Here is a 23,129-nt window from a genome sequence, read left to right on the forward strand (position 1 = left end):
TGAGAAACTATTTTGTTCTGTAAGCCTTCATCTTAAGTGAGAATAACAGCACAACTGGAAGAGCACAGTCAATGTCACTGAACTGTGTGTGTAGAAATTTTTGAAACAGTGTATCTTTGGCTATGTGTATTTTCACCAAAAAAAAAAAAAGATTGAGAAGTTAGAGGGTTGATATGTTGTGGGGTTGTTGACCAATGTCATAAAACAACATGTGTACTACTGATTCATGAGAAACTATTAGTTCTGTAAGCCTTCACCTGAAGTACAATAAAATATTAAAAAAAAATGTAGACATAGATTTTTCATATGGAGAGTAAGTCAAGACAATACAAAGAAATAAAAGACTGGTTTAAACTTAGATAAACAGGAGTAAATATTAAGGTGACCTCAAAGGAAACTAACAATCCCACACATCAAAATAAAATCTAGAAAAATATAAAGACTCAGCAAATACAAAATCAACAACAATGAAAAAGATGAGAAGAAAATACATAAAGAAAAAACGACTCAGTAGAGAAAATTAAGTGGAACAAAGAAACTGTCAACAACACACATAAAAGACATTAAAATGACAGCCCTAAATGCATACTTCTCCATAATTATACTGAATGCAAATGGACTAAATGCACCAATAAAGAGCCAGAGAGTGGTAGAATGGATAAAAAACAACATCCGTCTATATGCTGCCTACAACAGACACACCTTAGACTTAAAGACACAAACAAACTAAAAATCAAAGGATGAAAAAATTATATCAAGCAAATAATCAAAAAAGAGCAGGAGTGTCAATATTAATCTCTGACAAAATAGACTTTAAAGTAAAATCCATCACAAAGGATAAGGAAGGACACTAGATAATGATTAAAGGGTCAATACACCAGGAAGACATAACTATAATAAATACTTACACACCAAACAACAGGGCTCCAAAATACATAAAACGAACTCTAAAAGAACTGAAAAGAGAGATAGACAGCTCCACACAGTAGTAGGAGACTTCAACACACCACTTTTGGTGAAAGACAGAACATCCAGAAAGAAGCTCAACAAAGACACCGAAGAGCTAAATGCTACAATCAGTCAACTTGATCTCATAGACATATACCGAACACTGCACCACAACAGCAACTAAGCATACTTTCTTTTCCAACGCACATGGAACATTCTCCAGAATAGACCACATATTAGGCCATAAAGCAAGCCTTAACAGAATCCAAACACTGAAATATTACAAAGCGTCTTTTCTGACCATAAAGCCACAGAAGTAGAAATCAATAACAGAAAAAGCGAGGAAAAAACATCAAACAGATGAAACTGAACAACACCTCACTCAAAAAGTACTGGGTCACAGAAGAAGTTCAGGATGGAATAAAGAAGTTCACAGAATAAAATGACAATGAAAACACATCCTACAAAAACCTTTGGGACACAGCAAAAGTGGTGCAGAGGTCAGTTTATAGGAATAAATGCACACATCCAAAAAGAAGAAAGGGCCAAAATCAAAACATTAACCCTAAAACTCGAACAAGTAGAAAGAGAGCAGTAATAGAAGCCCTCGGGGGCCAGAAGAAAGAAAACAATAAGAATTAGAACAGAATTAAAAGAAACAGAGAATAGAAAAACAGTTAAAAGAGTTAACAAGACCAAAATCTGGTTCTCTGAAAAGATTAACAAAATTGATAAACCATTGGCCAAACTGACAAAAGAAAAACAGGAGAGGAAGGAAATAACCCATATAAGAAATGAGATGGGTGATATCACAACAGACCCAACTGAAATTAAAAGACTCATAAGAGAAAACTATGAAAAATTGTACTCAAATTTGAGAACCTAGAGGAAATGGACAAATTTCTAGAAACTCACTACCTACATAAACTAACAAAAACAGAGGTAGAATAATTAAATAAACCTATAACAAAAGAAGAGATTGAAAAGGTAATTTAAAAAATCACAAGGAAAAAAAAAAAAAAGCCCTGGGCCAGATGGCTTCACTGCAGAATTCTAGCAAACTTTCTGAGAAGAGTTAACACCACTACTACTAAATGTATTTCAGAGCAAAGAAAATGATGGAATACTCCCAAACTCATTCTATGAAGCCAGCATAACCCTGATACAAAAACCAGGTAAAGACAACAAACACACACACACACACACACACACACACACACGAAAATTACAGAACAATATCCCTCAAGAACACTGACACAAAAATCTTCAAAAAATTCGAGCAAATAGAATTCAGCATCATATCAAAAAATAATTTACCATGATCAAGTAAGATTTATACCAGCTATGCAGGGATGGGTCAACATTAGAAAAACAATCAATGCAATCCATCACATTAATAAAACAAAAGACAAGAAACACATGATCTTATCAATCGATGCAGAAAAGGCTTTTGACAAAGTCCAACATCCATTCATGATAAAAACTCTTAACAAAATAGGAATAGAAGGGAAATTCATCAACACAATTAAGGGCATTTATACAAAGCCAACAGCCAACATCATCCTAAATGGAGAGATATTGAAAGCATCCCTCTTGCGAAAGGGAACCAGACAAGGATGCCCTTTATCAACATTCCTATTCAACATTAAGCTGGAGGTCCTAGCCAGAGCAATTAGGCTAGAGAAAGAAATAAAGGGCATCCAGATTGGCTGGAAAGAAGTCAAAGTAGCTCTATTTACAGATGATATGATCTTATACACAGAAAACCCCAAGAGAGCCATAAGAAAACTACTGGAACTAATAGAAGATTTCAGCAAAGTATCAGGATGCAAGATAAACATACAAAAATCACTTGGATACCTACACACCAACAAAGAGAACTTGGAAGAGGAAATCACCAAATCAATAGCATATACAGTAGCCCCCAAGAAGATAAAATACTTAGGAATAAATCTAACCAGAGATATAAAAGACCTATAGAATGAAAATTATAAGACACTACTGCAAGAAACCAAAAGAAACCTGCAGAAATGGAAAAACATACCTTGCCCATGGATAGGAAGATTCAACTTTGTGAAAAATGTCAATTCTACCCAATGTGATCTACGGATACAATGAAATCTTGATCCAAATTCCAACAGCATTTTAGAAATACAACTACACTGAAAGCCCGATACCTCAGTTGTATTCTAGTCCTGATGATTCTTCTATGATTTTGAGCAAAATCACCCAACCTTTCTGTTTTCTGGAATCAATCTCTTAAATTATGGGTGTAGCCTGGGGGCTCTCTGAGTAGCTTCTGGCAATTTATGATTGTTCTGATTATTTTGGACCTTCTCTCAGAAGTATTCACCTCCATGAAATTTATTAATGAAAATGTATGTGTGCAGACATACACATATAAGTTGTCACTTTAACCGTTGATAACTATGTAATCGAGACTCTAAAATAGTTTAATTTATTCATTTACATTAAGATATCAAAGTTTGGGAACATTTTTGCATACCAACACTGATCATATGTAATACCTCCTTGATGAAAAAAGTAACCAATGACCAACTGTCCAACCAAGGTTTTATGTCTTAGCAGTAATTATGTCTCAGTGAGAAAGTTTTTCTTTGGAAATTAGAAGACAGGGACAGCAGTGGAGGGAGAGAACTTTGGCAAGTGCATGTATTTAAGAGTCAAAGGATTTTGGAATGATGGAAGGAGTGAGGTTGCTGAGAAGTACTTTGCTTACATAACAATAGTGTCCACAGCTTTGAGAACAGATGTCATGCACCTCAAAAGCTCCTCTGTGATGCCAGCCAGGGGTTTTGGTGCACAAGTTGGAGTATCAGGGCTTGTCACTATGTCTGAAATCTTCAGCTTCCTGTTTTCATGGTGTTCCCCAGTCCTGCCCAGCACAGCCCAGTCATCTTCAATCTGACATCTATTTTGTCTCCCCACTCCACCCACGAAGAGAAGGAAAGTGATGAAAGGAGAAAAAAGACAAAAATACTACAAAGAGAAAATATATAAAAGAAAAAAAATTCTATATGCCAGTTTCCACAGTGAGGAGATAAGATCCAACATAGCCTCTTACCAGCCATCCTTTCTCTGGTGAAGTTAGTTTTGCCTTCATTGTATTAACTTGACATTTATGTCTTCCCTTTCCAGGGAACGCATTCCTCTTGAATCAATTTCCTTTATTCAGTTCTCAACTACTGAATAAGCAAGACCAAAGAAGAACTGATAACTTTGAAGTATTGTGTTGGCAAAGAGTATTGAATATACCTTGGACTGCCAGAGGAGCAAACAGTGTTTTGTTCTACTGTACATAATGTCAATAAAGAACCAACTTCACAGCACTGACAAACAGAAACAACCATCCAATAGGTCTGTGGTGGGAGGGGGCTGCTGAGCTCTGTGTTTTGAGAAAACATCCTAGAGTTCAAATTCTATGTAGGGATCAGAACTGCTGCCTTAGTATGTCAAGGATCTCCTGAATATTTTATTATAGCCAGAATGGATGTAAGGCTGGCAAAGGAGAAGGAAGTAAAAGGAGAGAGCAGAAATGATGAGGAGAAAAATGAAGAAAGTTTCATTGAGTTCCACAGAAGGATTCAGAAACATTTCTGATCAAAGGGCTTCAGCTGTTTAAGTCATACGAACATAGCAGGTCTATATCCCACTTTTCTGAGCCCTGGTCCAGAGTTTCTCAGTGTGCTTTGAAGGTAAACTAAGCCCAAATCAGATCTCAGCTCAGGTAGGGGGTGGGGTAGGGGTGAATAGGCAGGAGGATCTAACTTTTGGAGCTCTGATCTTGGAAGCCAAGAGAGTTCTGGTCCTTCCATTCTGCCCTTGGCACAATGGTGTGGGGGGTGGGGGCAGGTGGAATGTCACAGCCTGACCACCTGAAGAATTTGGAGGCAGGGAGACCTACTGAGTCGCAGGGTGATGAGTCTTGGAACCTGGGCAGGGAAGCAAACAAGGACATGGCAGCTGTGTCCCTAGTGTGGGCCTGCACATCAGGGGCATCCTGGATGCAGCAGGCTGTACCCTCCCTGAAAGTTTTGGTTCACACGAGACAGCTGATTAGATTTGTGTGGAGCAAACATGCTGAGTCTCCCAGGAGATTTGTATACTGGACTGATGCCCTCGAAGAACATCAACAAAAAAGTGAAGCAAATGGAAAAGTCTTGAAAAAGTTATCTATTAATGATTTAAATAAATATGAGAATATGTAGTAGCAAAAGTACCCTGGATTAACTCTTCAGTCTGAATGTAAAATATATATATGATGAAGTTTGAAGAATGTCTTCCTAAAAGAACATTTAAAATTAATACATAATACAATTTGAATGATTTTGATTTAAAGGAAACAAACGTCTCAAATTTCCATTGGCAGATTGTGTGTGTTGACACTGTCTCCCATTAAAGGTTTTGGATTTCTTTTAACATTTTTGTTATGGATTCAGTTATGACCACTTCAAAATATATGTCAACTTGGCTATGCCTGATTCTCAGTATCATATAATTATACTCCATTTTGTGATCCGATGTAATTGTCCTATCTTTAATAAATCCTAAACGTTGTGGTTAAGAGCCGGCTGCTAATCAAAAGTTCAGTAGTTCAAATCCACCCGCTGCTTCTTGGAAGCTCTATAGGGAAGTTTTACTCTGTCCTACAGGGTCACTGTGAGTTGGAATCAACTTGATGACAATGGGTTTTTAAAATCCGTGATGCTAATAAGGCAGGATTACAGGCAGTTACGTTAATGAGGCAGGATTAACTTGTATCTTGAATCAATCTCTTTTGACATATAAAAGAGTTTAAACAATCAAGCAGAGAGGGGAATCTCCTACCACCAAGAGAGAAGATCCAGGAACAGAGTTCCTCCTTCGGACCTGGGTTCCCTGTGCTGAGAGCATCCTAGACCCAGGGGAAGATTGACGCCAGGATACATGGAGATCTCCAAGGAACATAAAGCCCACAGATGTTGAAAGGACATAAGGACCTTCCTCAAGAGCTAACAAAGAAAGAGAAAGCGTTCCTCTAGAGATGGCACACTGAATTTGGACTTCTAACCTCCGCGATGGAGAGAGAATAAATTTCTATTTGTTAAAGCCAACCACTTGTGATATTTCTGTTACCAGCACTAGATCACTAAGACACCCTTACTTTATTTTCTCCTGTCTTGTTATGGAAAAAGTTGGACATTTGAGATTGATCTTCATGGAAGAGAACAGAGCAAGTAGGGATGAAAGCCGGTGTTTCCATCTCATTAGAATCAATATCAATATAGTACCATGACTGAGAGGCCAAAATTATTTGATGAACGTGTAACCTGAACCTGCAAATGCCAGTAAATTTCCATTAGTCCTTAAAATAGCCCAAGCCTGATTTGGCCCACCCCCATGAGCAGAAGGGCCAGTTGTGACCACTAATTGACTTCACCAGAGGACACAACAACAGGTGAATCAGAAGGAAAATCGGCACCCGGATCCTATTCTGAAGCAAGAGGTCTGACAAGAACCAAGTCAACTCCTATTTCCTGCCCACCTTCTAGAATGTTCCCTCCCCAGTACGCCTGTGTGTCCATCCTCTTGCTGACCAAATCACATAAAAGCCCTGCTTCCCTATAGCTCAGGAAGCTGGATCTGAGGAACTTCCTCCTGGAACCTTGCTGTGTGCATTTCAACAAAGTTACTTTCTCTTTCTCAAAGACTGGTGTCTAGATAACTGGTAAGTCTGAGCACAATGGACAAGGACCCATCTTCTAGGGTTCAGTAACAAACTTACAGTCACAGCCTTGAAAACCCTATAGATCAGTTATGCTCTGCAAGCAAGCGGTCAACATGAGTTGGAATCAACTGGAAGACAACTAAAAACAACAACAACAGCAAATCTGCAGAAACATAAAAGTTTTTGATTTGACTGCTAACTCAGATGATCTTTATCATCCACAAACAGGAAATTTAAGGGATGGCACCCTTGCTCCTGAATTGATTCATCATCAGGATTTAGTAGCTGGGAGGCAAAAGATGGTGAGTATGGTTATGAAAACTGTATGGATCACAACTGTCCAATTTGCATTGATCATGGGGATGGCACAGGACCTATAAGCACTTCCTTTGATTGGACACAGGGTCCACATGAATAAACGGCAGATAACAGCAACAACATGGTTAATATAAGAAATTCAAGCAAAATTGTGTTTCTTCCCAGCAAATTTTCTGATGATTCCAGAACTTCCCCTCTATCATTCTGTAATATTTGGCCTGGTATGATATTACTGTTTAGGCTGTCACTATCTCCTTTTTTCTCTTGTAGCGTAAGTGCCATTAAGAATAAAACATGATACTTTTGGATACCTGTTTCCCACTGCATATATTGTTCCATTCTTCTAGGTAAAGACCAATATCATCATTTCTTATCCTTTATTAATAGCTTATCTTCTCTTCCCAACTTCACTTTTTTGGAGACTCTACTACTTTCAAAACAGAACTTCCACTGCAGCACGGAAATCTCTAGACTAGATCTTAAACAACAAAGACTTCCTTATTCAACTTCAGGACAAAATCTAAATATAAAAATAATTTTGTTCAGTTCCTGAAATGCTCCAATATCACGCTATGTTTTAATAGTTAAAACCCTGTGGAAAACTTCACTATTCTTTGGTTCATGGAAATTGCAAGATATGTCCTCAGGGCCTCCCCTCCTCTTTGGTTGACCCCTTTTCTCTGGGGGCAAATGTGTAAGCGTGTCCCTTGACTGCCCTAGGACCCCAAGGGTGGGGCCCACTCTTTCCTGCCCTCTAATCGACACTCCCACCAGACTTAAATACATCCACAAACATCCTAGACACCCCTCTTATATGATCTAGAAGTTGCTAATATAAACAATACTCAAAAGGAACCAAACTGTTCAAAATATCCCTTTCTTCCCAGGTAAGCAACCTAAATGTAAGGAAATGACATTAATGGTGTAAATTAATACTACTCTATATTTAGGTACAGACACTCAAACACAAAAACCAATCCACTTACTTGTAATCGAATTTAAGCTTCCTGTGGTAATCTGGAAGTAACAGCATCGCCCCAACGAGACCATAAGCCTCTTTCACTGCTTTTAGGCATTCCCTGTTATGAGCGGCTAGAGCCTTGTAAGTTTCATCAAAGTACTCTAAGAATATGAAAAAAAAAAAAAAAGAAATCACTGCAATTAGTATAGTTTAATTGTAACCTTTATAAAATGTAATTATTTCAAGTTTTCAATTCCCTCTGTTTTTTGACAGTTAAAAACTGTAAAATTAAAGGATTTTGCCAGATTGCCAATAAAAGTCACTAGTAAACAGAAACTTATAACCATGCTCTGAAAATCCTGATCTAGTCATGAACTGGAACATGGTTTTAATATTTAAAGCAGGTAGGGAGAGACATGCCTCAATTTTACAGCTTTCAGATTTATTGGACTTGATAAGATTCTATCAAAACTACAGAAATATGAAATGGAATGATGATGGAATACTTATTTACCTTTGAAAAGTTTAAATATTAAAAGAAAATTTAACCAGAATGTATATCATTTTCTTTGGGATGAGGGGGGATTGTTTTTGTTTTTTCAAGAAAAACTTAAGTAAGGAGAACTCTTATACTTCATTCATTTAATGGGAAGACGTACGGACAGTCACAGGTAGTAGGAAGGAAAATTGATAAGCAACTTCAAAATAGGAAATTTTTGTCCTACAAAAATAGCTTTACTTTTAGGAAATAGCCAAATTATGAATATTTTCACTACCAAATCAACAGCTAAGATTTATCATATCACTTCCACCCATTAAGAAGCTATCAGCAATCATACAGCTTAGATATGGATACCAAATGCCAACTGTGGATGTCGTGAGAATCTTTCATAGAACTTTACCATATGCGGAGGGAGACAGACTCAAGGCAAGTTGGGTGCATCTGTGTTATGGGTCCACTTTTGTTAAGGTAATCACTGGCTTATAGATACTTTTATCATTATTTTATATATATATATATATATATATATATATATATATATAGGCATGTATACACATAAAAAAAAATGCCGTCAAGTCACTTCTGACGCATAGTGACCATCCAGGACAGAGTAGAACTGCCACATAAGATTTACAAGGAGCAGCTGTTGGATTCCAAATGCTGACCTTTTGGTTAGCAGCCAAGTGCTTAACCACTACACCACCAGGGCTCCGTATACACATATATACACCATAAAAACCAAATCAGTTGCCATCAAATCTACTTCCACTCATAGCAATCCTTTAGGCCAGAGTAGGACTGCCCCATAGGGTTTCCAAGGAGCAGCTGGTGGATTCGAAATGCCGATCTTCTGGTTAACAGCCTGAGCTCTAACCACGTCACCACCAGGGCTCCGCATATAGACATACTCACCATAAAAATCAGCTTTTGCTTGGACCGGTGCACTGCTGCTCACTACTGCAGCGAACAGGTTAGGGTGTTTTATTTTAGACCACACTGCCAGGGAGCCGCCATAACCGCCGCCAAATAAAACCCACTTATTTCCAGTGAGCCTCATTTCCTGTGCAACCTTAGTTCGGAATTCAGCAATGTCAGCCACGGCTTGCCTGCTGCTGAGGTAGCGGCGGAGGTTCGGAGTCCTCAGATCTCTAAAATTAAAGCATAAACACACTCTGTGACAATTAAAGTAGAAAATATGTTGTTTAACATTAGCCTGTCTATAAAGTGAAAAGGCATATTTTGAAAGGATGTGGAGTGTCTATTACAGATCCAACTTGAAAATGTCATTAGCATAATTTGAGTGATACCCAAACTAAAACCAAACCCATTGCCGTGGAGTCGATTCTGACTCAGCCAACCTGTAGGACAGAGTCGAACTGCCTCATAAGGTTTCCAAGGAGCCCCTGGTGGACTCGAACTGCCGACCTTTTGGTTAGAAGCGGTAGCTCTTAACCACTAGGCCACCAAGATTTCCAATTTGAGTGATAGTGATGCGTAAATGCAGGAAGTAGCAATAATTGCTAGTATATGTCTCATTTTAATTATGTCATTCCCTTGTCACCACTTCGAAGGACCTTCACGTGCCTTTCACCACCCATATGGTGTCTTTCTTCCAAACCCTGAAGTGAATCACAACTTTCAAATTATTATCCTGACTCAGAGAGGAGCCATTTTTGAATGGGCTAAACTGTCAGTAATTTAATTGTTTCCAATGGGATGTAATCGGAAAAATGTAGATGAGATTTATTGAAATATCTAATCATAGAATTCCCCCTACTTTCTAACAGCAAATTTTAGGGCAGATTCTCATATCCTTAGATTCTCCCCCAAATTACTCAAAGACCTTTTTATCTTGTGGGTTCTTTCTAAAACTCTTTTACTGGGATGCACCACACGAAGTTAATCTGGATATCAAACAAGGTATTTGCTGTAATTATATGCTGTAATAAAAGTTATTCCATTCTTGAACAGCAATTTAATTCCTTAGAGAGATTAATAAAGAAAGCCCAGACTTCAAACTATTTATACATTATCATAGCATCATTAACACACATACACACAGAAACTAAAGTTTCTAAAGAAGAAATGTAGAACTGTTGAAATTATTGGAGAGTCACCTCACTACCAAACGGTAAGTGTCATTGAATTTAAAATCACTTTTATGGAGTCACAGCCAGACAGCTAGATTAGTGATTAATTAATAATTAAATAGTTATATAATTACTAGTCTCTCATGATAAATGGTACCAAGAATTATGATTCATGTAATGAAGGGGTCACTTCACTGACACTAACCACATTTGCAGAGCTGTAAAAAGCAATCCTTACTTCTCATTGTAATGAGAATAAATGACTATGACATTAAATGAGATTTTTCATAACCTTAGAGGCATTTTTAAAACTTCGTTCTATATACTTGACTTCACATAATAAACAGTTTATAATTTTAAGCAAGCAAGCTGAAAATACATCTTTCCACTGGGGGATGGAACTAAAATAGTAAGTGGCAAGAATAAGATATCGAAACAAAAATCTGTCTCATATTCTTGCTTCTTTCTCTGCTACTGCAGCCTAAAATTTAATATGACATCCAGTTACCTTACGTGAGTTGTTTTAACAAAAGTGTGACCCTTGCTTTAAAGGAGAGGGTAATTTTCATGGTTTAAAATACTATTGGAGTAGGAAAAAAAAAAGTAATAGATACACCATATTGCTTACCACATACAGGAAAATACAATGTTTTAATAAAAAATTATATAACACGAGGAATATATTTTATTCAAAAGAAATTTCATATGAATCTTTTTATCAGAAAAGTTGTTCCTAGCCCTAACCTCCAGGCACAGTTTTATTTTTTTTCTTCGTTATCATTTAATTCTTCAAATATTCAGCTTACTGAAAGTGGAACATATATAGACTAATAAAGCCAAAATGAAAAAGAGCGAGAGAATAAAAACAGCAATGTGAACAATCACAAAAAGGGAAAGCTTAGACTTACGCTGTTGGCAGGCTGCTTCCATAAAATCTATGTTCCAGAAGAAAGCAGAGGGCGCCCAGTCTTTTAGCATATGTAATCCAGGTATAATTTTTATTTATCCATTGCATACTGGCAGGCCTCCGCCCTTCGATCATTAGAAATACTGGGCCACCAGGTTTGTAGAAGTCCTTATTGACATAAAACGTCTGTAAATGTAAAAATATTCTTGTAAGTCACTAACTTACCAGGCCTTGTGATTTGTTTGTGGGTTTCTGGTAACTGGGTGGCAGCACTTTTTCATGTGTGAGATTTGGGTCATGGACCTGAGAACCCGTCTAAAGCAGTGACATTACTCAAGCCACTGTGACTACACATTGGACAAATTTTATTTTTTGCTTTCGGTGGTAAAATAGACACAATATCAAACTGGTCATTTCAGTCATTTTCAAGTTTACAACCCAGTGGTATAAATCACACTCACAATGTGTAACTATCATTACTATTTGTTTACATTTCATGTTAATATTTCAAATTCAAATTTAGAATGTGAGATTCTTCTTTGATTTTATATTTGTGGCTTTTTTTTAACCCATAAGGTTTGGGTTCCTAACTACATTAGCATAAATATTTATTTGTTTTATACTAATAATATAGAGTAATACACTCATGAGCATAATAATACCAGTATTAAAAGGAGACCTGGTGGCACAATGGTTAAGAGCTTGGCTGCTAACTGAAACTTTAGCGTTTGAACCCACCGAGGCTGTGTGGGAGAAAAGATTTGGTGATCTGTTCCAGTAAAGATTACAGTCTAGGACATCATACAAGACAGTTGTACTCTGTAGTTGTGAGTTGCAATCAACTGGATGTCACCCAAAACAACAACAGCAACAATATTAAGACTGATAGTATGATTATCGAAAACCTTGATTTCTTTACAATTGTGTATGTGTGTCCTTAGAATTTATCACCCAAGAAACATAAAGTCAAAGTACTGAACTTTCTATTCACTTGAAAGAATTCCCTCTGGTTAAGCCACAGACTTAATAGAAAATGAGTTTCATTTCCTTCCTTTTATTTTCAACTTTTAACGGTTTTACTAGAAACATTTACATAGCTCCAAATGAAAATATGCAAAACAAAGTACAATCAGAGAAGGCTAGAATCATTTCTATTTCATAAACCATGTAACTTCTTTTCGTTATATGTAACCATGTTTACTAATTTATTCTTTCATTACTTTTTGTATATATATGGAAGCCCTGGTGGCCCAGTGGTTAAGAGTTCAGCTGCTAACCAAAAAGGTCAGCAGTTCTAATTCACCCGCCAGACTTTGGAAACTCTATGGGACAGTTCTACCCTGTCCTGTAGGATCACTATGAGTCAGAATAAACTCAATGGCAATGGGTTTGGTTTTCTAGTATATATATATTTTGACTTTCTTAGATAAGGTGCCACTCTGCTATTTTCACATAATATCATATCTTGGAGATCATTCCATAGCAATAATGATATCAATGATATCAACTCATCAACACCAAGATGTGACTCAGGAAATTATATTTACTTCAAAGAAAAAGAAAGGATTCTTCAGGCACTGAGGCAAAAAGTCCCACATAAGGAGTTATATATTTGGCTGGACTCAATCTGCTGCATAGCAACATGAAATGCTAGATGAGAGTTTATCAATGCATATGAATTCTGGGAAGAAAACTGACAACCAAGAATTATATACCTAGCTATTCAGACATCACACACGTATTAAAATTCCCAGGATATGATTCTAATAAACCCTTTTTTAAGAAGTTATTGTTACAAAGGGAGTGGGAGTGAAAATTAATGTATTTAAGTATAAGACTAGGCCTAAAACAACCTTGAAGTTATGGTTATTGAATAGAAAGAAATGTTACAAAATATGAAAGTTACTATATTCTGATCAAAGGTGGAAAATGTAGAACAGATTTTCAAATTCTCATGGAATCCAGACTTTATGGAGTCATGGAGGCTGGATGAACCCATGAAACTAATGCCCTGTGATAATCCTTAAACCTTAAATCAAAAATATCCCCTCAAGTCTTCTTAAGACCAAAGGATAGTTTAGCTTATGTAGTAAAGAATGTCTGCCTTGAGCATTGTGCTCTTTTAAGATCTATATAAATGTGATGAAATTGACAACAGCAACTCCAAAGAATAGATAGGAAACTTAGGGGGTAATGATTTTCTGTTTTTGGGGAAGGAACAACTCAGAAAAGTATGGTAAGAATATTTGCAAATTGCAAACGGTGGAATAGAAGTCACTGAATTGTTCATGTAGAAACTGTTGAATTGCTATATGTTTGGCTGTGTATATTCTCAAAAAAAACAACAAAATAAAGAAAATAAATTAAACAAATAAAAAATAAACATAAGGCTATAATATCAATAGCAAAAATAGGAAAGTAAAGGAGAGAAGGTGATAACTTATAGTACAAAGAGACAAAGGGCTTCATCTTTTATTTGTGTTAGGGAGAAGCACCAAGAATAACAATATAACCCATCAAAATGAGTTTATTGCACTATCTTGTTTTGTAGATTGGACTTTGGAACCATGTAAATATTTTAGGTAGTCATTAGACAAAAGTGAATTTCATAAAATATAGTTTTTTAGAATAATACAAAGGAAGAGGGAAGAAACGGTGTAGGTATAGAACCTTCTAATGGAGAGGAAGGCAAGACAATACCAAGTAATAATAGACTGCTTCAAACTTAGAAAGATAAGGGTAAATTTCACAGTAACCACAAAGAAAGTTAACAAACATAAAAATAAAGAGGAAAAACATAAAGTCTCAGTAAAAATAAAACCTACAAAAACAAAAGAAATGAAAAAATAATCCAGAAACAAAAGAAATTCAGCAGAGGAGAGTAAGAAGAACAAAGAAAATATTAGGACCACAAAAAAAGTGCTAAAAAATGCCAGCAATAAACCCACATCTATCAATAATTACACTGAATGAAATGGACTCAATTCACCCATAAAGAGATGGAGACTGACAGAATGGATAAAAAAACAGGATCCATCTATATGCTGTCTACAAGAGACACACCTTAGAAACAAAGACATGAATTTATTAAAAATCAAAGGCTGGAAAAAATATATATCAAGGTAACAACTTCTAACAAAGCGCAGGAGTGGCAATACTAATCTCAGATAAAATAGACTTTAAAACAATATCCACCATAAAAGACAAAGAAGGACACGACATAATGATTAAGGGGATGATCCATCAGGAAGACATAACCATAATAAACACCTACGCACCCAATGACAGGCTGCAAAATAAATAAAACAAACTCTAACAACAATGAAAAGAGTAACTGACAGTTCCCAATTAATAGTAGGAGACTTCAACACACCACTCTCAGTAAAGGACAGAACATCTAGAAAGAAACTCAGCAAAGATACAGAAGATCTAAAGGGCACAATCAGCCAACTAGACCTCATAGACATATATAGAACACTCCATCCAACCGCTGCCAAGTACACATTCTTTTCCAATGCACATGAAACGTTCTCCAGAATAGACCACAATTTATGCCACAGAGCAATCCTCAACAAGATCCAAAATGATGAGATAATACAAAGTATCTTCTCTAACCACAATGCCATCAAGGTAGAAATTAACAACAGAAAGAGCAAGGAAAAAAAATCAATTACATGGAAACTGAATAACACCCTGCTTACACATCAACAGGTAATAGAAGAAATTAGAGATGGAATCAAAAAATTCCTAGAAGCAAACGAGAATGAAAACACATCATACCAAAACATTTGGGACACAGCAAAGGCCGTCCTCAGAGGACAATTTACAACAATAGATACACACATCAGAAAAGAAGAAAGGGACAAAATCAAAACATTAACTACACAACTGAAACAAATAGAAAGAGAACAGCAGAAAAAGCCCATAGCCACCAGAAGAAAGGAAATAATAAACATCAGAGCAGAAATAAATGAAATAGAGAATAGAAAAACAATAGAAAGAATCAACAAAACCAAAAGTTGGTTCTTTGAAAGGATCAACGAAATTGACAAACTACTGGCCAGACTGACAAAAGTAAAACAGGAGACGATGCAAATATCCCAAATAAGAAATGAAATGGGTGACATTACAACAGACCCAACTGAAATAAAAAAGATCATAACAGAATATTATGAAAAACTATACTCCAACAAATTTGAAAACATAGAGGAAATGGATAAATTTCTAGAAACATCCTACCTAACCAAACTACAACAAAGTGATGTTGAAAATCTGAACAGATCCATAACAAGAGAAGAGATTGAAAATGTAATAAAACAAAAAACAAAAAACAAAAAAACTTCCCAACCAAAAAAAAGCCCTGGTTCAGATGACTTCACTGGAGAATTCTACAAAACATTCAGAGAAGAGTTTGTACCAGTACTACTCAAGCTATTTCGGAGCACAGAAAAGGAAGCAACACTTCCAAATTCACTCTATGAAGCCAGCATAACACTGATACCAAAACCAGGCAAAGATGCCACAAAAAAAGATAATTACAGACCAATAGCTATCATGAATATACATCCAAAACTTCTCAACAAAATTCTAGCCAATAGAATTCAGCATCATATCAAATAAATAATACACCACGACCATGTAGGATTCATACCAGGTACGCAAGAATGGTTCAACATTAGAAAATCAATCAATATAACTTACTACATAAGTAAAAGGAAAGAAAAGAATCACATGATCATCTCAATTGATGTAGAAAAGGCATTTCACAAAGTCCAACACTCATTCCTGATAAAAACTCTCTATAAAATAGGTGTACAAGGGAAATTTCTCAACATAATATAGGACATCTATGCAAAACCAGCAGCCAACATCATTCTTAATGAAGAGAGGCTGAAACATTCCCCTTGGGAAGAGGAACAAGACAAGGATGTCCTTTTTCACCCCTCATATTTAACATTGTGCTAGAAGTTGTAGCTAGAGCATTAAGGCAAGAAAAAGAAATAAACAATATTCAAATTGGTACTGAAGAAGTTAAACAGCCCTTGTTTGGGGATGATATGATACTATACATAGAAAACCCTAAAGATTACACTAGATATCTACTGGAACTAATAGAAAGATTCAGCAGAGTACCAGGATATAAGATAAAATACAAAAATCAGTTGGATTCCTATACAACAATAAGGAGAATGATCAAAAGGAAATCAGGAAAACAATACCATTTATAATAGCCCCTAAAAAATTAAATACTTAGGAATAAATCTACCCAGGGACGTAAAAGACCTATACAAAGAAAACTACAAAATACTACTGCAAGAAACCCAAAGGGATCTACATAAATGGAAAAACATACCATGCTCATAGATAGGTAGACTCAACATTGTGAAAATGACAATTCTACCCAAAGCAATTTACAAATACAAGGCAATCCCGATCCAAATACCAACAACATTCTTCAAAGAGATGGAAAAACTAGTCATTAACTTTATATGGAAAAGAAAGAAGCCCCGAATAAGTAAAACAGTACTGAAGAAGAAGAATAAAGTTAGAGTACTCACACTACCTGACCTCAGAATAGTCAAAACAGCCTGGTACTGGTACAACGACAGATACGTTGACCAATGGAACAGAACTGAGAACCCACATGTAAATCCATCCACCTAAGTTCACCTGATCTTTGACAACGGCCCAAAGTCCATCAAAAGGGGAAAAGACAGTCTTTTTAACAAATGGTGCTGGCAAAACTGGATATCCATCTGCAAAAAAATGAAACAGGACCCATACCTCACATCATATACAAAAACTAATTCAAAATGGAACAAAGACATAAATATAAAGCCAAAAACTATAAAGTTCATAGAAGAAAAAATAGGACCAACACTACCAGCCCTAATACACGGCATTAACAGGATACAAACCATAATCATCAACACACAAACCCCAGAAGATAAGCTAGATAACTGGGATCTTCCAAAAATCAAACACCTATGCTCTTCAAAAGACTTCACCAAAAAAGTAAAAAGAGAACCTACAGACTGGGAAAAAAAATTTTAGACAGTACAAGTCAGATGAAGTTCTAATCTCCATAATCTACAAGAAAACCCAACACCTGTACAACAAAAGACAATCCAATTAAAAAATGGGCAAAGGAAATGAACAGACACTTCACCAAAGAAGACATTCAAGTGGCCAACAGACACATGAGGAAATGCTCACGAACACTAGCCATAAGAGAAATGTAAATAAAACCAAAATGATATACCATCTCACCCCAGCATTACTGGCACGAATCAAAAACACTGGAAATAACAAACGCTGGAGGGGCTGTAGGGAGATTGGAACTCTTATGCACTGCTGGTGGGAATGCAAAATGATACAGCCATTTTGGAAAATGATATGGCTCTTCCTTAGAAAGCTAGAAATAGAAATGCCATACTATACAGCAATCCCACTCCTAGGAATATATCCTAGAGAAATAAGAGTCATCACTGAATATACATATGAACACCTATGTTCATGGCAGCATTGTTCACAAGAGCAAAAAGATGGAAACAACCTAGATGCCCATCAACAGATGAATGGGTAAACAAACTATGGTATATACACACAGCGGAGTACTGTGCAATGAAAAGAGCAACGATAAATCAGTGCAGCATCTCATTAAATGGATGAAACTGGAGAATGTTATACCAAGTGAAATAAGTCAATCACAAAGGACAAATATTGCATGAGACCTCTAGTGTAAATACCCATGAAAAAGTTTACACACAGAAAGTAACAATCTTTGTTGGTTACCAGGGATGGGAGGGGTGGGGGGGAATACTAAATAGGCAACAGATAAGTAGCATCTTTGGTGAAGGGTGAGACAGTACACTACATGGGGGAAACCAAGGAAAGGTCATGGAAGCTCCATAGACACATCCAAACTCCCTGAGAGACTGAATTGCTGGGTGGAGGGCTTGGGTACCATAGTCTCGGGGAACATCTAGCTCAATCGGCATAAGACAGTTTATAAAGACAATGTTCTACATTCTACCTTGGTGAGTATCATCTGGGGTCATAAAAGCCTGTTAGCAGCCATCGAAGATACTCCACTGGTCTCACCCCTTAGGCAGCAAGGGAGAATGAAGAGAACAGGATACAAGGAAAAGATTAGTTGAAGGGACTAATGGACCACAGCTACCAAGGCCTCCACCAGACTGAGTCCAGTACAGCTAGATGGTGCCTGGCTACCACCACTGACTGCTCTGACTGGGATCAGAACAGTGGGTTGGGACAGAGCTGGAGAAGGAAGTAGCACAAAATTCTAACATACACACACAAAAAGACAAGATTTACTGGCCTAAAGGAGACTGGAGAGACCCCGAGAGTATGGTCCCCAGACACCCTTTTAGCTCAGTGGTGAAGTCACTTCCAAGGTTCACCTTTCAGCCGGGGACTGCACACCCCATAAAATAAGACATGACTAATGAGTCACAGCAGTCCATGGACAAGGACTAGAAGGCACAAGGGGACAGGAAGGCTGGTGATAGGCAACCCAAGTTTGAGTAAGGACAGTGTAGTGGGGTTGTTAACCATTGTCATATGGCAACACGTGTAGTAACTGTTTAATGAGAAACTATTTTGTTCTGTAAACCTTCATCTGAAGTGAGAATAGCAGCAAAATTGAAAGAGCATAGTCGATGTCACTGAACTGTGCATGTAGAAATTTTTGAAATGATGTATCTTTGGCTATGTATATTTTCACCGAAAAAAAAAAAAAATGTCGAGAACGGAGAGGGTTGACACGTCGTGGGGTTGTTAACCAATGTCATAAAACAGTATGTGTAGTACTGTTTGATGAGAAACTATTTGTTCAGTAAACCTTCACCTGAAGTACAAAAAAAAAAAAGAAAGAATGAAATGGAACAAATACACACAAATAGTATCTGATTTGTCTTATAATTACACATAGAGGAACAATTCTGAGTGACTGGAAAGTTAGGAATATGACTTTACATCTTCAGTGGAATCAAAATTGTGAATAAATAGACTGCAAAGAGATATTTTAAAAATCTTTCAGTAATTATATTTTTGGTGACAGTGTTGGTATTATTATTTTCAGACTGCTGTATAAGATGAGGGAAAGAATAGGAGTGAATGTGTAATATTCTAAATCTATTATCCTTTATGTCCTTTTAAAATCAGGAAAATAAAAGGAATAAGTGAAGCATTTATACTGTCTTTCCAATACAAATCATGTCACCATATAACCAAATAAGAGATGATGGGAAGTCTCTTTTATACTCGTTTTTCAAGCTAATAAATGAAGAATGGTAAAGTTAGGATATTGTCACTCTGCAACCTCCCAGTGAATTAATAGATCTAGATGTTGGGCATCAACAGTTTCTACCATGATGATAATAAAAAGAGACATTTCAGGAATTACATATCTCTATATGAAAGAATTTGCCATTATCTCTGAAGTAGTCTTCCTCACCAACTCCTGCAAAAAACAGAACTGAATATTACCAATCTTATTGTTGTAGCAACTAGTTTATTATATACATATATATATGGGACTGTGAAATCAAACCAAACAAAAAATAACTTAAAATACCCCTCCAAACTGAATGTTTCAGAGAAGAATGGTATGTTAGCTAAGTGAAATAGCCTGAAACCAAAAAGCAAATTAGTTTCCATCAAGTCAATTCTGATTCATGGCAACCCCACAGTTGCTGAGTAGAACTGTACTTCATACGGTTTTCAAAGCTATGATCTTTCCAAAGCAGATCTTAGACCTTTCTAAAGAGGTACCTCTGGGTGGGTTCGAACCACCAACCTTTCAGCTAGTAGCAGAGTGCTTAACCATTTGTGCCACCCAGGACTCATGAAAGGGTGTCAAGGCCCGTATAAATTACTATTAAGTTTATGAAGCAAAAGTAAATGTTGTCAATTAATATATAGAGGACTAGTTTGAGAGATAGGATACAAAATTGCGTAGAATTTACGGCACAGTGGTTAAGTGTTCAGCTGCTAACCAAAAGGTAGGCAATTTGAATCCACCAGCCACTGCTTGGAAATCTTATGGGGCATTTCCACTCTGTCTGATGGGGCGCTATGAGTTGGAATTTACTTAAAGGCAACAGACTTTTTACTGGTTTTATATTTCAGTTGGATAAAGTATTAAACAAAAGATAAAAATCCACATAAACAGAAGAAATTAACACTCATGAGCTCTATGCATGTCTGAGATTATGAATAAAATTAAATTCAAGACAAAAGTAAAAGTAAATATTAACACTAACATGAGAATAAAAAATAATAAGAAACTTGAATTATAAATAAACTAAGACTATTTATTTAAACCAAGGTCAGGATTGAAGCCCTGGTCAGTGGCTTATGTCCCAAGATGTCTATTCCACTAACATATCCTACACATGCCACGTTGTGTCCCTCTGGCATTGACTTTAACATGGCTTTGCATTGCACAAAACCTTCCACTTGCTCCATGTTGTTTCCTGGATGTGGTCAAAATTCCTTTACATGGAGCTCTAAGCTCTCCAATATCTGATACCCAAATAATGCAAATATTTTATAAAATTTTATGTTTGGACAGAATGGAAAGAGCATAGGGTCAAGAGTCAAATGACTGGGATTCTAAACTCAGTTCTTCCACTTATTTGCTGTAGACAGATCATGAGCACATCTTTTAGCCTCTTTATATTCTCATTTGCCTTCCAGGAATAGCAATACTTGCCTTCCCTAATTATGGAGTTGTCTTAGGAGTTGTGATGGTTTGAATTATGTCCCCTGAAATGTATATTGAAATCATAATCCTAGTAACTTGTAAATATGATCCTGTTTGGAGAGAGGGGCTTTCATTTGTTATGCTAACAATGTCATAGTACAGGCCGGTGGTCCCTATACCTAAGCACTTCTGACTTATACAAATAGCAGAGTAGACATAGAGACACACATTCACGGTAATGACAGGTGCCAAGGAAAGCCAAAGAAAGCCAAGGAATGCCAAGGATTGCTGGCAGATACTAGAAACCAAGACAGAGGCTAATGGAAGGAATCTACATGGCTGAACTCGGATTTGGATTTTTAGCCTACAGAACTACAGGGCTTTGAATCTCTTCATTCTGGTTTGAACCCCTGCTGATAATTTACGTTTCTAACAACTGTCCTAAGATGCTAACACTGCTGTTGAGGGGCCAATTCTGAGAATCAGTAGTAGAGTAGTGGTTCTCAAAATTTATTTACATAACTATCAGCGGGGTCTTGTTAAAATGTAGATTCTGATTCAGTGTATCTGGGGTGGTAATGGAAAAAAATATCCTGCAGAACTGAGAGAAAATAAATTTTATTTCCTCAAAGCCAAAAATAAAATGAAACAAGGTAAATAAAAGAAGAAACACGTCGTAATTGGTCTTTGTAGCTGCCCTCTCTGGGTTTTCGCTTGCTTGCTCATCTGATACTATTTGGGCTTTGACCAAGTGACCACAAGCAACCCTTTCAAGGCCCATATAGTAGAAGAATCATAGAAGAGATGGGAGTAACTATGATAAAATGGTTCCAGCTGTTAAACACAAGAAGCAAACTCGTGGTTGTCTCTATACATCTATATGTGTATATGTATTTATATTTAAAATAAAAAATGTAAAAAATGTATTAAAAAGCACAAGATGATGTAAAATAATTTGTACAATTTCTAGCACACAGTTAAAAACAAAAAAACAAAAATTAGTTGTCATGCACTCGATTCTGACTCATGGTGAATCCACGAGTGTCAGAGTAGAATTGTGCTCCATGAGGTTTTCAAGAATGTGACCTTTCAGAAGCAGATTGGCAGGGCTTCTTCTGATATGCCTTTGGCTGGGTTTGAACCACCAACCTTGCAGTTAATAGTTCAGTGCTTAACCATTGCAATACCCAAGGACTCAAAACACTCCCCATCTCTTATATACATCCCAGAACCTCTGCAGCACCCTCACTACTCCTCAAGCTCACACTATCCCCTACCTGTAACCACCTTCCAAGGTCATTAGGTTTTACCTGTGTCCACGATGTCAACTTCTTTTTGCTAAAATGGTCGAGCTTTTGCAAAAACCAGTCAGGAGTAGCACCATTCTCTTTCCTCGTTACATTACCCCGAGTTTGTCTCTGGAGGAAACTCTGAGCACAGGAACAGAAGAGCAGCAGCAGCAGGGACAGCTGCAACCACTCAAGAGATCGGGCCATGGTTGTCTTGTGGGAAGCAGTTTCCACAGTTTGGGCTATTTCTACTGAAATTGTCCCCACCCTGGTGCCAGACTGACAGGCATCAGTACTGGATCTCAGCCCCTGGGGCTGCATGACGTTATCTCCACCTAGAAACTTAAGTGTCACCATCTGCCCTACCTCCTGAGACTATGTGGACATTTGAGTACAAAAGGTCAAAAAGGACGGGGAAAAGATGCCTGGTAGTGGCTTTCTACTCCACCTGCTTGAGTGGAAATCATGGGATCCTGATTACCAGGACTGCATGAACCACCAAACATGGGAGCCCAGGATAAGAGTGGGAGAGGCTGGGAAATTCATCCTCTTTTGAATGATTTTCTTGTATTTGCTTTCTGGCCTTTTGTAGGGTCTTCCAGTAGGACTCCAAGACCACACACAGAATGACAGGAAAAAAAAACAACAAACAACAA

General features: G+C 37.0%; 1 protein-coding gene across 1 annotated transcript in view; it reads right to left on the reverse strand.

Annotated features, from left to right (window-relative positions):
• The window catches only part of LOC101346824 (putative serine protease K12H4.7), a 76,253-nt gene extending 53,423 nt beyond the window's left edge, over nt 1-22,830 (reverse strand). The window contains exons 1-4 of the mRNA XM_012555544.2: nt 22,495-22,830; nt 11,456-11,640; nt 9,370-9,605; nt 7,981-8,116 (exon numbers count right to left, since the gene is read on the reverse strand). Of these exons, the coding sequence (XP_012410998.2) occupies nt 7,981-8,116; nt 9,370-9,605; nt 11,456-11,640; nt 22,495-22,830 (893 nt within the window). The remainder of the gene's footprint in view (nt 1-7,980; nt 8,117-9,369; nt 9,606-11,455; nt 11,641-22,494) is intronic.
• Nucleotides 22,831-23,129: the final 299 nt, after the last annotated feature.

Source organism: Trichechus manatus, unplaced genomic scaffold, assembly GCF_000243295.1.
Source record: "Trichechus manatus latirostris isolate Lorelei unplaced genomic scaffold, TriManLat1.0 scaffold00041, whole genome shotgun sequence".
NCBI lineage: Eukaryota > Metazoa > Chordata > Mammalia > Sirenia > Trichechidae > Trichechus > Trichechus manatus.